Source organism: Heteronotia binoei, chromosome 3 (genome assembly GCF_032191835.1).
Source record: "Heteronotia binoei isolate CCM8104 ecotype False Entrance Well chromosome 3, APGP_CSIRO_Hbin_v1, whole genome shotgun sequence".
Lineage (NCBI taxonomy): Eukaryota > Metazoa > Chordata > Lepidosauria > Squamata > Gekkonidae > Heteronotia > Heteronotia binoei.
In genome coordinates, this window is record NC_083225.1 from 133,326,417 (window position 1) to 133,342,132 (window position 15,716).

Below are 15,716 nucleotides of genomic sequence, written 5' to 3' on the forward strand. Positions count from 1 at the left end.
TTCCATGAGAACCTCAGTCCTGTGCAAAGTCAACCAATATGTGTTTGGGCACACCAGGGTACACACAGTGGGTTGAATTCAGAATCAATTTTCCACCAGCAAAATGGGATTTTACTAGCTCCTCCCTCCCACAACAGTCCACTAATCCTCACAAAATGTTGATCCTGAGCAACTGTGGATCCTAACAACAATAATACGGGTCTGCAATCAGAAGGAGCAGGGCTTTTTTTGTAGCAGGAACTCCTTTGCATATTAGGCCACACACCCCTGATGTAGCCAATCCTCCTGGAGCTTACAGTAGGCCCTGTACTAAGAGTCCTGTAAGCTCCTGGAGGATTGGCTACATCAGGGGTATGTGGCCTAATATGCAAAGGAGTTCCTGCTACAAAAAGAGCCCTGAAAAGGAGGCATTGGAGGAAATTGCCAACTTAGTCTGAATCCAACCTGCTACTCCACTGCCAGTTAGCAACTTCTTCAAGTAGTAAAGGAGGAGTTTTATTTGTTCTTCAAAGAAGATATAAACTGCTTCATAGTTTAGTCTATTTTGGAAGGCAATCACTCACATGCACGTGGACAGCAGCAGGTATCTGGACAGCAGGGACAGCGGACATAACAACAGCAGCTATGAGGGCAACACTGGCACCAGCAGATCCCAACCAGGAAGAAGAAGAGAAAAGCCCCCAGGATCACCAAGCCCACAAACACCCACTCTGGAAGCAAACAGAGACACATGTGTAAAACATGACGCTGTCAACTGAATAAAGAAGGTTTAGTTGGTAAATCATATGTCTTTCAATTTTTCATCAATTAAATATAAACAAAAATGCACACTAACAAGACTTCAACATTCCTTTTGGAAATATCAGAAGTAATGTAAATTAACTTCATTAAAAGCTACCAGTTATGAAGAAAGGGTGTCCCATTCCCTATTAGTGAAATAATTATGAGGACAGAAATGTGCTCAAGAAGAAACAATTGTGCCATCACTCCACAGCCTCAACTAATAAAAATTTGATCCCAGAGATAAAAAATGGTCAAAACTGAAATCAAACTCAGCAATCTCACCATAAGAGTTATTTAACATAAAATAAAAAGAATATTTCATATGGCCAATGTACAGAAATTTGCAATATGATAAAATGAAGGATGATATTACTGAATTAGCATAACTGAAAAATCAATGGAAATTCACAAATACCTCCCCACACACATATACACATGTTATCCTCGTAATAACCTTGTAAGTAAACCTGAGATAGAGAAAGACTGGCCAATGATCACCCAGTGAGGTTCATGGCTGAATGGAGATTTGAAACCAGTCCTACCCACAATACCACATAGGCTCTCTTTACTTAAGACCCATTAGGTATAGATTATCGAAAAGATCAATAAAATAAGACTTGCAGTAGTACCAATGAATCTAGAGGGCATATTTAGTTCTAAACACAGTTACATCTTTCTAAGCTGATTAACTTCAATGAATTTAGAAAGCTATTATTCTGTTTAAGGATATTGTAGCTTCTTGCCAAGAAGCTGGTATTTGGTCTTCATTTTGTATCTTTTCATTTTGTATCTTTAAATGGTAACAGTAAAGACTCCTCATAAGCTTTGTAGAATTTCGCAGGCATTCCATCTGGGCCCGGGGCTTTACCATTCTTTTGAGATGCCATTACGTCTCCAAGTTCCCTTATTGTTATTGGTTCATTTAAAAATGTTTGTTGTTCTTCTGTAAATTTGTTAAGATTGTTTTGGTTAATATAATCTAAATCTGTTTTGTGAACTTGTTCATCTTCATATAACTTTTTATAGAATTGTTCCACAATTTGACATATCTCCTTTTTTGGAGCATACTCTTTATTATTCTCATCTTTCAAGACCGATATTATTCTTTTGGCATTCTCTTTTCTAATGCTATAGGCCAACCACCTTCCAGGCTTATTGGCATGCTCAAAAAAATTTTGTCAGGCATATCTCAGTTTTATCTCCATCTCCTCTATGAGTAACAAGTTCAATTGGTGTTGTGTTTCTTTAACCTTATTTTGGAACTCCTGTCTTGTCGGTTGCGTTTTTAAGTTCTTTTCTGCTTCTCCAGCTTGCAGCATTAGTTTTTGAAAATTTTCAGTTCTTTCTTTCTTTTTTGGCACTATATCTAATTGCAAGGCCCCTGAAATATGCTTTAGCAGTATCCCAAACTACTTGCATATTTACATCTTGTGTTATGTTCTGTTTGAAAAAGGATTCCATTTCAACCTTAGATTCCTTAAGAAAATCTTTATCTTTCAGAATTGAGATATTTAACCTCCATGATCTTCTCATTCGTGTACCTTTGAACTTTACCGTTACAGGACTATGATCTGATATGACTCTTGTTTGAATTTCTGTCTCAACTAAATCTTTCACCAAATTTGTACAGAGCCAACACATATCAATTCTTGACCATGTTTGATGACTAGGAGAATAATAGGTAAAGTCTTTGAATTTGTGTTGTTCTCCATGCGCCAACCAAATCCAGTTCCTCTGCTAGCTTCCAAAAGCTTGTTGGCAATTGAAGACTTTTACTTTTAATCTGTTTATGTGGGGGTTTTTTGTCCAGTTGTCTATCAGAAACTGCATTGAAATCTCCTATTATACAGTATTCCACATATTCCAAATTTGATAATTTAAGATGTAAATCCTGAAAGAATTTCTCTTGCCAATCATTTGGGGCATAAATATTTGCCAGTAGGATTTTTTTATTGTTCACTGTAATTTCGACTAATAGGGTTCTTCCATCTTCAGAGGTGTACTGTAATTGTGGGTTAAATTTATCCTTAATATATATTACCACTCCCCTTTTCTTTTTATTCATATCTGTTGCTGTAAATAAACTACCAAGTTTCTTATTTTTCAAAAGGTGTTGGTCTTTAGTTAAAATATGGGTTTCTTGTAAACAAATTATATCCATTTCCAATTTTGTCAGATTCCTTTTAACAGGAGAATTGAGTCCATTCACATTAATAGAAATTATTGATGCCATTATGGATTTTTCTTATCACTATCTTTTTTATCTTTTTTAGTCTGCTGTCTTGTCGGGTATTTTCATGGTTCATTTGGATTTTCTTCACCAGAACTTTCATCTTCCTCTTCATCGTCCTTCTTTTCCTTCCCCTCTTTTTCCTTCACTCTATCCAAAAAGTTCTGGGCTTTGAAAATGGAGTTTATCCTGTACCTATTCTCTTGACTAGTAAAAAGGAGGCTTCCGGCATTAGCCATGTATAGGGTATTTCTCTTTCTCTCAGGAAGCCTGTTAAAGCTTGGTATTCTCTCTGCTTTTGTCTCACTGGCCATAGTACCTCTCTCAAAATTTTCACCATATTTCCAGCTATCATCATAGGTTTGTCTCTTGCTTGCTTCAAAATATCATCTCTGGTCCTCTTTCTTGTAAGCTTCAAGTGAACTTCACTGGGTAGTTTATTCCATCTCATAAAGCCTGATGGCACTCGTCTGACTTGATCTTCTTCCATCCTTTGAGGAGTCACCTGTAGAATTTCAGCCAAGGCTTCACTTAATATTTTCTGTAAATCTTCAGTTTTCTCTTCTGGTATGTTTTGGAACCTCAGCATATAGGCATCTCTGTCTATTTCCAATTGCAAGAGTCTGGAATCATGTATGTTCTGTTCTTTTCCCAGTTGTTCCATTTTTTGTGTGTCATCTGTCACCTGGGCATCTAATGTCTTTAAGGTTTTATTGGTCTCTGCTGTCTGTTTGCTGTTCTCTAAAAGCTCTTGCTTGATCTCTGCCATCTGTTCTGCTATATTATCTACTTTACTAGTTAGCTGTGCTATGGCAGTTAATAGAGTATTTTGCATCTCTTTCATATCTCCCTGCATGGTCGTAAATTTCCCTGGCCCAGATGAGGAGCTGAGTGAAGGTATTGGTGGTTTATCTTCTCAGTTTTCTTTTTTTTATTGTTTCTTTAAAGCCAATTGCAGCTTTATTTTCCATCCTTATTAAAGTAAATGCACTCACAGCCACAAGGCCTGTATGCTGCCTCTTCGGGGTTTGTTTTGGAACTCAATATTCCTGTTTATAATAGATAAACTAATCTCTGCCAGGCAGTGCCAGTATTGTGAAATGATTCTAAAAGAAAAACAACCTTCTAGCTTCTGTCAACAATTTGCCATACCCAAAACAATGATAAGACTAGTAATAAACAGAGTCATTTTAGAACAACACCCTTAGTACCACAGCCAAAACAGTTCAACTCACTAAAACAGAAACAATTCACTATAACAGGTCTTCTACCAATGATAGTTCAATTAAAATCCAAGTCACAACAGGAACATTCGACTGCTTCAAGGTATAAATTTGTAATCCAGGGCTGAATGCCCTATTTGTAATCCACAAGTGAGATCAAAAATTAAAAATTAAACAAACAACCCAAGAGAAAAATAAAAACATAAATTGGACCAGACACTCCCCCCCCCAAAAAAAATAGAAGCAAAAATAAGAAAGAATCCAACTATGGTAAATAAAAAAGAGGAAAAGTGGGAAAATGAATCAAAAGCCAAAAATATTCAAACCTTATCAAAAATTAAAACAAAATGAAAGGGTTATATCCATAATATCCACCAATTATAATCCACTTTAAAAATTGGCACAGGCATTCTTCCTTCAACCAACAATCAGGTTATGTTTTATAATCCAGTATACAATGCCCACCAGGATTTAAGAGTCTAGTTGGAGCTCACATAAATTTGTTCAGAGCACTTCAGCCTAAGCTTAAAATTACTTCTTAAGCCAGCTGTCCTTCTCATCCATATATGCTTGCAACTTTCCCAAAGTCAAATCTTTCTTCAGAAAGAAGTTTAAAACAAATCAGTTAAATTCAGCCATCAAGTCTCTTCTGTGTTTAGAAATTAGTGTGATTCTTCTCATACAGGGATTATATGCATCACCAGGTTAGGCAGAAACTTTTAGAAGCCTTGAAAGAGAAGAAGAGAGAGTTTTCCTCCCCCCCCTCCGTTCTCTATCTTTGCCTCTGTCTGAATTCTGCTTCAGTCCCAGTTCTCCGTTTTTCCTGCTTGTCAAAGACAATGCCCCAGGAATCAGTACTAAGAAGAAAGAAAACTTACAGTCTTAATAGCAGAGATGCAGCTTGTCCCGCTAGTGCAGAGTCACTCAAATCAGAAGAAGAAAAGGAAAAGTCCAGCAGTTGAACCTTGAGCCATTTAAAAATGGCGATCGAAACAGAGAGGCTAGAAGCGAGCTGGGATCGGAGGGCAGTCGCCTCCACTGTCACCCCCATTCAACCGCTCGAGCTCCCTGGCTTCTAGGACCCTTCCTGGGTCCCAGAGTCGAGTCGCCCCTCGGGGAGGACCCCTCCGCAGTCCGATTTAGAAGCAGCTCTGGACGCGCCGGTCCGAATCGCTCTTAACAGCGCATCGCCGAATCCGGAAGTTGCAACTGAAATAAGGAAGGTGCTGTAGTGCAAAAGAGCCAATTTGGTATAGTGGCTAAATGCATGGACTCTTATCTGGGAGAACTGGATTTGATTCCCCACTCCTCCACTTGCAGCTGCTGGAACAACCGTTGGTTCAGCTACAGCTCTTGCAGGGCTGTCCTTGAAAGGGCAGTTTCTGTGAGAGCTCTCTCAGTCCCACCTACCTCACAAGGTGTCTGTTGTGGGGGAGGAAGATAGAGATTATAGGTCGCTCTGAGACTCTGAGATTCAAGAGTGAAGGGTGGGGTATAAATCCAATATCTTCTTATCTTCTTAAGAAGTGAAACAGCATCAGCCAGCAATAAAGCAGTTTGGGTGGCCTTTCACCTGGCCCATAACCAGAAAAATTTAGGGGGGGGGCCCTTGGGGTAAATTTTTAGGTGGGGGGGCTGCAGGGTCCAAAATGACATCACAGTTTTTAAAATGCAAAAAAGAGCTGTTGCAGCCACCCACCTCCAGCCAGATCTACTCACATGGCTGCACTTTCGGGGGGGGGGGGGAGAGTCTGACAGGTGGCTCTCCATGCTGAAGGGATCGAGTGTGGGGAAGCTGGCCCTGTGCCATCAAGGAAGGCATAGCAAAGTGGGACGGCTGCCAGGGGAGGGCCATCAGCAAGTTGCAATGCCTGGCCACCCTCTTGAGCATGACTCCTCTCCTGGGGCTGGGGCTACGCAGTCCCCACAATCAATCTGCCGTGCGACGCAGCCCTGTTGCACCTAAGGCACTCCAATCCAAGTTCTCCCACCTCTCTCTTCACACGTGGAGCAGACTCAGGCTCTGAGGGGCATCTCCCTGACAGATAGCGAGAGATAACCGCAAACTGAGCTGCAGAGACTGATGATAGAAGACATGCCGACAAGGAGAGACTCCACACCAGTTCTTCCAGAACTATAAGTGTATTTACAGATATATACAGAATGTGCAATATATTTACAATATAGAGCTTCGAAGTGCTACGCCAGACCATCAATCATACAAAGAGGAAAAAGTCTCAAGCACTCAGCTCCTTATATATTCCAGCCCACCAATCAGGTGAATTTGCTGACTCTATGACTACAGTGATTACCAGGCATTGCATCAGCCTGTCCTGTGATGAAGAAGAAGAAGAAGAAGATATTGGATTTATATCCCGCCCTCTACTCCGAAGAGTCTCAGAGCGGCTCACAATCTCCTTTACCTTCCTCCCCCACAACAGACACCCTGTGAGGTGGGTGGGGCTGGAGAGGGCTCTCACAGCAGCTGCCCTTTCAAGGACAACCTCTGCCAGAGCTATGGCTGACCCAAGGCCATTCCAGCAGCTGCAAGTGGAGGAGTGGGGAATCAAACCTGGTTCTCCCATGCACTTAACCACTACACCAAACTGGATCATTATCACATGACCTCATTACACTGACAGTACTCTTGGCAGTAGATGATCTAGAATGCAGTAACTTTTAAGCTACTAGTCACTGATACACCTCCTTAGATTAGAAGTTAATGCATACCCAATAACAATGTTAGCTTCACATGTTTTTCAGTGCATAAACATTTGGTATATAGGTCTGCAACATTATCGTCTGTGGAACATTTTACCAATGTCATAATACCACGACTAATTGCCTCCTTTACATTATAATACCATATTAGTATATGTTTGCTTCTCCCTTTTGCACAGAGATTCTCAGCCAATTGTTTGGCAGCAGAACTGTCACTCATTACAGATATTGGTAATTTACAATTCATGTTTATATCTGTTAACAGTTGTACAATCCACTCAATACTGAGTACACAGTCATTCAAAGCACTAAATTCAGCTTCACAAGTACTGCATGCAACAAGTGATTGTTTTGTGGCTTTCCATTGAATGAGTTAAGAAACACTTTGTTTTCATACAGGGAACAGTACTCCCTTCTCTTGGCTGCCTGCCAAGCTTCCTTCTCCTCTTTAGGCAGTGATAACATTTCATTATAACATTCAGGTTCTGTTATAAACACATGATTTACACTATTGTTATATCCATATCGGACAGGAAGAACCCCCTTAGTGCTCCGAGAAGACACTCTCGGTACCTGATCAGCACTCTGCTCATGCTCAGACATTTCCTGCTTTACATCAACAGGTATTTGTACAGTTTCTGGCTCATTCTCCAGCTCAGAACTGTTATCAGTTAATGGCAACCACACATGCGTTTTTCCTTCAGTCCCATGTATCCTCTGCCAATTACCATGTTCGCTGAAATTAGCTGATCTGCTCAGCATGATCTTTTTATCAGCATCACTAAACTGGTACGACTTCATGTGTGTCTGATACCCTAGAAATACTAGTTTCTTGGACCTTGCACCTCCTTTCCGTCTTAGTGACAAAGGGATGTTAACCCAAGCTTTAGATCCAAACACTTTCAGAAATTCTAAGCTTGGTTCCTTATTGTACAGAGCTATATAAGGAATATTATTTGTAGCTTTGGTCCAAAGTCTATTATGCCGAAATGTAGCCACCAAAATTGCTTCTGCCCAATATGCTATGAGTAAATCTGCATCAGACAACATGGCATACATCATCTGTTGTAGTACGGCATTTGCCCTTTCTGCAATCCCATTTTCCGCGGGGGTTGTTGGGTTTGCTACTCTATGCACAACACCATGTTTATCCAGCCATGTATTAAACTGATTAGACGTAAACTCTCCGCCTTTATCAGACTGTACAGCTTTCAGCTGCACCTCAAGTTGTTTCTGCACCTTAGTTGCCCACAACTTAAAACAGTTAAATACATCAGATTTCTGCTTAAGTACATAAAACCAGCAATATCTGCTATGGTCGTCTATGATCACTAACGGATACCTGTTGGATGAGTGGCTCTTTGAAAATGGTCCCACTATGTCAGTATGGACCAACTCTAGTGGCCCTTTAGACACTCTTAGACTTTCTTTTGCTACAGGGAATGCTTTACTTTTCACCTGTTTGCATATCTGGCAGCCTAAATATGCCTTGCAGTTTTTCACAGATGCTTTTGTAACAGTGATAAAGTTTTGCTTATGGTGTGGAAGCTAGAATGACCAAGTCTGCGGTGCAGCAAATGAACACATGAATCAATTGGACATATATTAGACACCTGCTCTGCTTTTGCAGACACGCTTTCCACAACATACACTCCATCTATCATTCTCCCCCGAGAATGAACCTTTCCATTTTTGGACACTTTACAATCTTTATCAGTGAAAGACACATCAAACCCTGCTTTTGTTAATGCACTTACACTTAGCAAGTTTGACTTTAGCTCCGGTACACAGAGCACCTCCTCCAGCTCACACCCCAGAGCTGGAAAACTTAACCGGCCTTTACACACTACCTCTGACTCAAATCCATCTGCGAGGTTTACATGTGTTACAGCAGGCTTTGAGGCATTTTTAATCACACTTTTATCAGTACAAATATGACTGGTTGCACCAGAGTCCACCAGCCAAACAGTCTTTAGTCCAGTAGCTCCTGCAGACACCAGTCTTGCTTGCTCACGGTTACCAGATGACAACGACGTCTTCTTCCGCTGCTTGCCATCCTCAGTGCAGAACCGTCTGATGTGATTTGTAGACCCACACTGATAGCACTTTTGGACATGAAGAGCAATCAAGTCGACCTCCTGTTGCTGCCTCACAACAGGCTTCAAATTTGGCACAGAACTCCGTTCACTCCCACCGGCAGGTGCACTGGCTCCGTTCCCAGAATGGAATTCTGCAGTCATCCTGTCTCCTGTCTTGATAGTCGCAGAGACGAGTGCAAACATAGTCCATGGTCAGCATCGTGCTATCTACAGCTTCTAATGAGGTAATTAGCTGCAGATACTCTCCCAGAAAAGACGAAAGTAAAATGTAAACTCGGTCATCAGCCGCAACAGCTTTTCCTCTCATCTCCAACTCCATAAAACAGTCAGTTAAAGCCTTAATATGCTCTTTAACACAACTGCACGGACTCATCAGCATATGGTACATCTTCCGCGTAAAGGCCATAAGCGAACCAGCGGTTGTGCACACGTACATACCACGCAGTGCATTCCAAGCCTCACTTGCAGTGGCTTTGCCTCTCACGTAGACAAGTTGGTCATCTCCCACACAAAGAATAATGTGGGCAAGAGCTTTCTGCTCTTGTGCTGCCTCATTAGCTGTAGGATTCACAGGGGGGTTAGAAACAAACACCCACAGTCCTTCCCTCCGTAGAAAATATTCCATCTGGAGAGACCACACAGCATAATTGCTCGAGGCTAGCTTCTCCACTGGTACAGCCTGCAGTTGAGCCATATCTCTGACCTCTTCTGATAGCTGGACTCCGTCCTCCCCCTCGTCACTCACTGACAAGGATAACGAGACGTCCTTGGCACTTTCCTCAGACTCGCTCATGCACTTCTGTCCTGCATGACTCTCCTCCACATGCACCTCCACAGCCAAACACCAGCTCTCAGCAGTACAGCTCGCGGTCTGGGCCCATAACCCTGACGGATAGCGAGAGATAACCACAAACTGAGCCGCAGAGACTGATGACAGCAGACACACCGACAAGGAGAGACTCCACACCAGTTCTTCCAGAACTATAAGTGTATTTACAGATATATACAGAATGTGCAATATATTTACAATATAGAGCTTCAAAGTGCTACGCCAGACCATCAATTATACAAAGAGGAAAAAGTCTCAAGCACTCAGCTCCTTATATATTTCAGCCCACCAATCAGGTGAATTTGCTGACTCACTGTGACTACAGTGATTACCAGGCATTGCATCAGCCTGTCCTGTGATCATTATCATATGACCTCATTACACTGACAGTACTCTGACAGTAGATGATCTAGAATGCAGTAACTTTTAAGCTACTGGTCACTGACACTCCCCAGTCACCCCTTTGCTCCCCAAAGTGTCTCTAAGTCACCCAAAAGCAGCGAGGGAAGGGAAGCCCAGGCACTGCCCTCATCTTGGGGCAGTCAACAGTGGCTGGAGTTGAGGCAGTTGAGCCCCAAGGAAGGAGATTGTGCCTGGCTCTTCATACTAGTAGCCCTATGGGAACATTATGAAGATAGCAGTGACAAATCTGAAGAAATGTTTAGTCATAAAGTAAAGCTTTGAAAAAGTCTCAATGGTGAAAATGAGGCTTAAGGTTTCTAGAAAAGCCCATTTGTGTCCGTGAATTATTATAAGAATTTATTGCACACCAAAGAATCTTTCGACCAAAGTTCACACAATAGTGCTATGCATGGAGGTCCATCTTCTTCACCTGTCAGGCAGGAGAGTGAGGATAAACACCAAGGAAAAAGAAAGTGAACAGTAAGCTGTGTGGCTGGCTCTTTAAGGACTAATTTTGTGGAGTGTTTATCCTACTCTTGTTTGTTCTGTTTCTGCATGAAAATATTTTGTATATGTGAATATTCTGAAAGAAATTTCTACTTTTGATACTATCTTGTTAGGATTTTGGTCAATTTTTGAAATTTGTTGGGACATATTACACAGCGGCTTGCCTTTTTCTCTCTACCACCTGGAGGTTGGAAACCCTAGATTTATGTTTTAATATTTGGCTGGGTTTTTAGAGCTGGATTTTTAATGACTATTATCTAATGTTTTGAGTTTTTAAATTATTTACTGTAAGCCTCCTCAACAGAGTTGCCAATCTCCAGATGTAGTTTGAAGATCCCATGGAATTACAATAGATCTCCAGGCAACAGAGATCAATCAGCTCCCCCAGAAAAATAACTGCTTTGGACGATAGATTCTATGGCATTATAACCTGCTGAGACCTCTCCCCTATTCAAACCCCACCCTCCCCAGGCTCTCCACCCAAATGTCCAGGAATTCCCCAACCCAGAGCTGGCAACCCTACTTCTTGAGCAGGTTCTTGGAGAGGCAGCATAAACACTTTCTAAATAATACATTTCCAGTTGTAACCTCAGTAAAATGGATCTGAAATGCATGCATAGATGGAAGCCCTACTTTTTCATCTGAAATATAAAGGTGTTGATCAAATTTTATTTAAGTTTTACATTCAAACTATATTTTTAAAACTATATAGGTGAATTTTGAATTTTCATTATAAAGTCAAGAACCTCCTTACAAAAAAATTGATGTCTTATCCATACAATTTACCTTTCCACACGCACAAAAGAACAAAAACAAAAAGGGAAGGAGACAGTCTGCCCCATGCTTTATCAATGCCACCATGCAACTTGTGAAAATGACAGAATATACACTCTTGTTTATAGTCTCTACTGTAACAAAATCAATTCTTTGGTTACAAAAATATACAAACTATATATATGGCTGATCCCATAATTCTTCTTAAAGCATCCCAAAATAACAATCTTCCTCCAATGGACTTATGAATGCAGATATTTTTATTATAATGAAAAACAGCATTTAAAGTGGACAGCCCATTTATGAGCTATGATTTCAGTCCTAATAATCCTCTGAACTGAAAGTGTGTTTTAAAACTGAAATGAGTCTGAAAAGTTTTTGCAGTTCTCCTTTATGACATTCCCCCAACAAGTAAATACAAGAGCACTGCACACCCACAGAACTTAGAAATCATTTTTTGCATTTTGGCTAATTGCTAAGGTACAAACTCTGGTTATTACTGGTTTAGCATCATTTTAGAATATTGAGCATACTGAGGTTCAACATTGCTTTAAAGATAATTATTACATGTAAAACTTTATATTGTGACTCATTATACTGTAGCAAGTTTTTTTTCAATTTCTTTCTACAGAAGTTTTTTTTCAATTTCTTTCTACAGAGAGATTTTGTTCATAGAACTCCCTGGGTCTGTGCTGTTTAGGTTAACTACTAGTAACTGTTGCATTGTTTTATGCTTTGAAGAATTAGTTCACAGTACTGGAGTTAATAAAGCTTTCACAGTTTTAGTTTAACAGTTTCAATCTTTAGTTCAAACAGTTTCAGCTAAACAGCCTTACAGTGGCTGACCTCCTTTCTCCAAGATCGGGGACAAAGGGTGGTGATAGGGGAGGAAGCATCCCAGAGGCACTCTCTTAGCTGTGGGGTGCCGCAGGGAGCGGTCCTATCCCCGATGCTATTTAATATCTATATGCGCCCCCTTGCCCAGATTGTCAGGAGGTACGGACTGGGTTGCCATCAATATGCGGATGGTGTAAAGTAAATAATCTTATTTTTAATATAAATAAGACGAAGGAAATTATAGTGGATTACAGGAAGAGTAGTTTGGACATCCAGCCGTTGTTTATTGATGGTGTTATGGTAGAACAGGTGACAGAATGGAAGTTTCTGGGAATTACCATGAAACAGGATCTAACATGGGGGGCAAATACTTTAGCTCTAGAGAAAAAGGCCCAGCAACGACTATACTACTTAAGACTCTTAAGATCACTACAACTGTCAGGGAGTCTGCTGGTTGCCTTTTATCGTAGTTCCATTGAGAGCATTTTATCTTATTGCCTCTGCGTGTGGTTTGGGAGCTGCACGGAAGCAGAGAGAAGGGTGCTCCAAAGAGTGACGAGAAGAGCACAAAAGATTTGTGGATGTTCTCTCCCCTCATTGGTGGATCTGTATAATATGGGATGTAAAAGGAAGATACAAATGATCCTAAGGGACCCTTCACATCTGGGCCATTTGCTATTTGAGATCTTACCGTCAGGTAGACGATATAGAGTGTTGAAGGCTAGGACAAACAGATTTAAGGACAGTTTCTATCCAAGTGCTGTGGTTAGGTTAAATGCAGGGTTATGAATGATTATTTGTTTTAGATGTATTTAAATGGTTTAAATGGTTTTATGAATGATTATCTGTTTTAGATGTATTTAAATGGTTTAAATGGTTTTAGATGTATTTAAATGGTTTATGAATATGTGTGTTTGATGTGTTGGTATGTTTGTGGAAGAGCACCTCATTTCGTTGCTCTCTTTTTGTGGAGAACAATGACAATAAATAAATTTATCTATTTATCTATTTATTTATCTTTATGACACCCAGCTCTATCTATTGATGGGTGGCCAGTCTGACTGTACCCCGGAAAATCTAGACCTGGCGTTACAAGCCGTGGCCTCTTGGCTCAGACTGAGCCGGCTGAAATTGAATCCGACGAAGACGGAGATTCTCTACCTGGGTCGAGGCGGTCCGGGGAGAGAGATCCAGCTGCCGGCCCTTGACAGGGTACCATTGATACCGGTCCCTAAGGTCAAGAGCTTAGGCGTGCTCCTTGAGTCCTCCCTTACAATGGAGGCTCAGGTGGCAGCCACTGTTAGATTTGCCTTTTTTCATCTTCGGCAAGCGTGGCAGCTGGCCCCTTACCTGGAGCGCAACGACTTAGCGACGGTAATCCATGCTACGGTCACCTCAAGAATAGATCACTGTAATGCTCTCTACATGGGGCTACCCTTGACGCTAACCCGGAGACTACAGCTAGTGCAGAACGCTGCGGCACGGCTGCTAATGGGGCTGCCGCGACGGGAGCACATTCAGCCAATGCTGAGAGAGCTGCACTGGTTGCCTGTTGTATTCCGAGTTCGCTTCAAGGTGTTGGTATTAACCTTTAAAGCCCTCTATGGTCAGAGACCTGCCTATCTACGGGACCGCCTTTCCCCATATATCCCCCAGAGAGCACTGCAATCAGGGACAAAAAAATCTGTTGTCCGCCCCTGGCCCAAGAGAAGCCAGGCTATGTGTAACGAGATCCAGGGCTTTTTCGGTGGCAGCGCCAGAACTTTGGAACACCCTCCCAGAAGCTATAAGGGCCCTGCGGGATTTATCTGCGTTCCGCAGGGCCTGTAAGACCTAACTGTTTAAACAGGCTTTTGTGGTCTAACTGAAAAAGGGCTGCCACCGGACACCGGTGGGTCAGATCATAGTTAAGAAGTCAATACTGCCTATACTGGATTGAAATAGCACTATAGAATGGTTTTAAAGTTGATATGTAAATTATGGTTTTATATGTTTTATTGGATTAACTGTTTTATAATGTTGTAAGCCGCCCTGAGTCCGCTTGCGGAGAGGGCGGGATATAAATGAAAAGTAATAAATAATAAATAAATAAATAAACATTAGGAAGAATGTCCTGACAGAGCATTTCCTCAGTGGAACAAACTTCCTCAGGAGGTAGTGGGTGCTCCTTCTTCAGAGGTTGTAAGGGGTGTCAAACTCATTTGTTACAAGGATCAGATTTGACACAAATGGGACTGTGTGGGGCCAAGCCATGCATTTCATGAAATGTAATGCCAGGTAGACAAGATACAGACTTATAAAGATGTTGTGCATCTGGAATGTTCTCCTCAGAGAGATATACTTAGTGCTTTCATTTTTTAGGGTTTTTTCCTTCTGCTTTCAGCTAAACATTAAATTATTTCTGCATTAGTCTTTTGGTTATTCTCAGACACTTGCCATTTGTAGGATTTGTTCCCAGGATCACTGTGAATGGCAAAATCTGTGAATGCTGGAAGGCAGGGTTCTGCTGCCTCCTAACCAGGCCTTGGATTCAGTGGAAGCTCACAGGAGCACAGCTCCTGAACCTTTCTGAGAGTTCCTCCTTCTCCTTCTGAGAGTTCCACCTCCTTGCCCATTGAATAGTATGTATAACAATCCCTGGATAAGCAACAGCTGCATAACAATCCCTGGATGAGCTCCACCACCTATTTTTCTACAAAATGACCCTTGCTCCTAACAGTACCCTCTCCCAGTTTCCTACAAACTATAATGCTGTAATAATTCTGATGAAGGCATTGTGGAAGTAAAACTGGGCTGAAGACCATATGGCAGGATCATATAGAAGAAGAAAAAAATATCAAAGATAGCATTGATGTTCCAGTGCCATCCTAAGCACAGTCCCTAGGCAGAAAAAAATTAATGTTTAGATCATATGACAGGATCAAATCACAGACTGCAATAAAGTGAAACTGCAGGAATGGCCATGGTCTACTGCATCTGCTTTGTTCAAATCAAGATGACTATTTTAATGTTTTATTATATGATCTTTTGTGGCTTTGGACAAAATATTAATTTTGAAAAGCGGGATATAAATAGGGTTTGTAGAATCTTTCGGGATCAAAATATAATATATATATTATAAATACTTTATATAAATACTTTAAATACTTTAATAAAAATCCATTTTAAATACTTTAATAAAAATCCATTCCAACACTAGGCTAGACAAGGTATTAAACCAGCTTTGTAGATAACTTTTTTAAAAAATCGACTAGTCCATTGAAAAAAATTATTGGCTTGAAATTGAGAAGGAAAAACACAATTTTGTTTAA

The 15,716-nt window shown here is 40.9% G+C and overlaps 1 protein-coding gene across 5 annotated transcripts in view; it reads right to left on the reverse strand.

Annotated features, from left to right (window-relative positions):
* The window catches only part of ILDR2 (immunoglobulin like domain containing receptor 2), an 89,647-nt gene that overhangs the window by 15,308 nt on the left and 58,623 nt on the right, over positions 1–15,716 (reverse strand). For 3 of the 5 annotated variants that reach the window (XM_060234461.1, XM_060234460.1, XM_060234462.1), the window contains one exon: positions 564–710. The exons of the other annotated variants lie outside the window; for them this stretch is intronic. In XM_060234461.1, the coding sequence (XP_060090444.1) occupies positions 564–710 (147 nt within the window). The remainder of the gene's footprint in view (positions 1–563; positions 711–15,716) is intronic. 5 annotated transcript variants of the gene reach the window in all.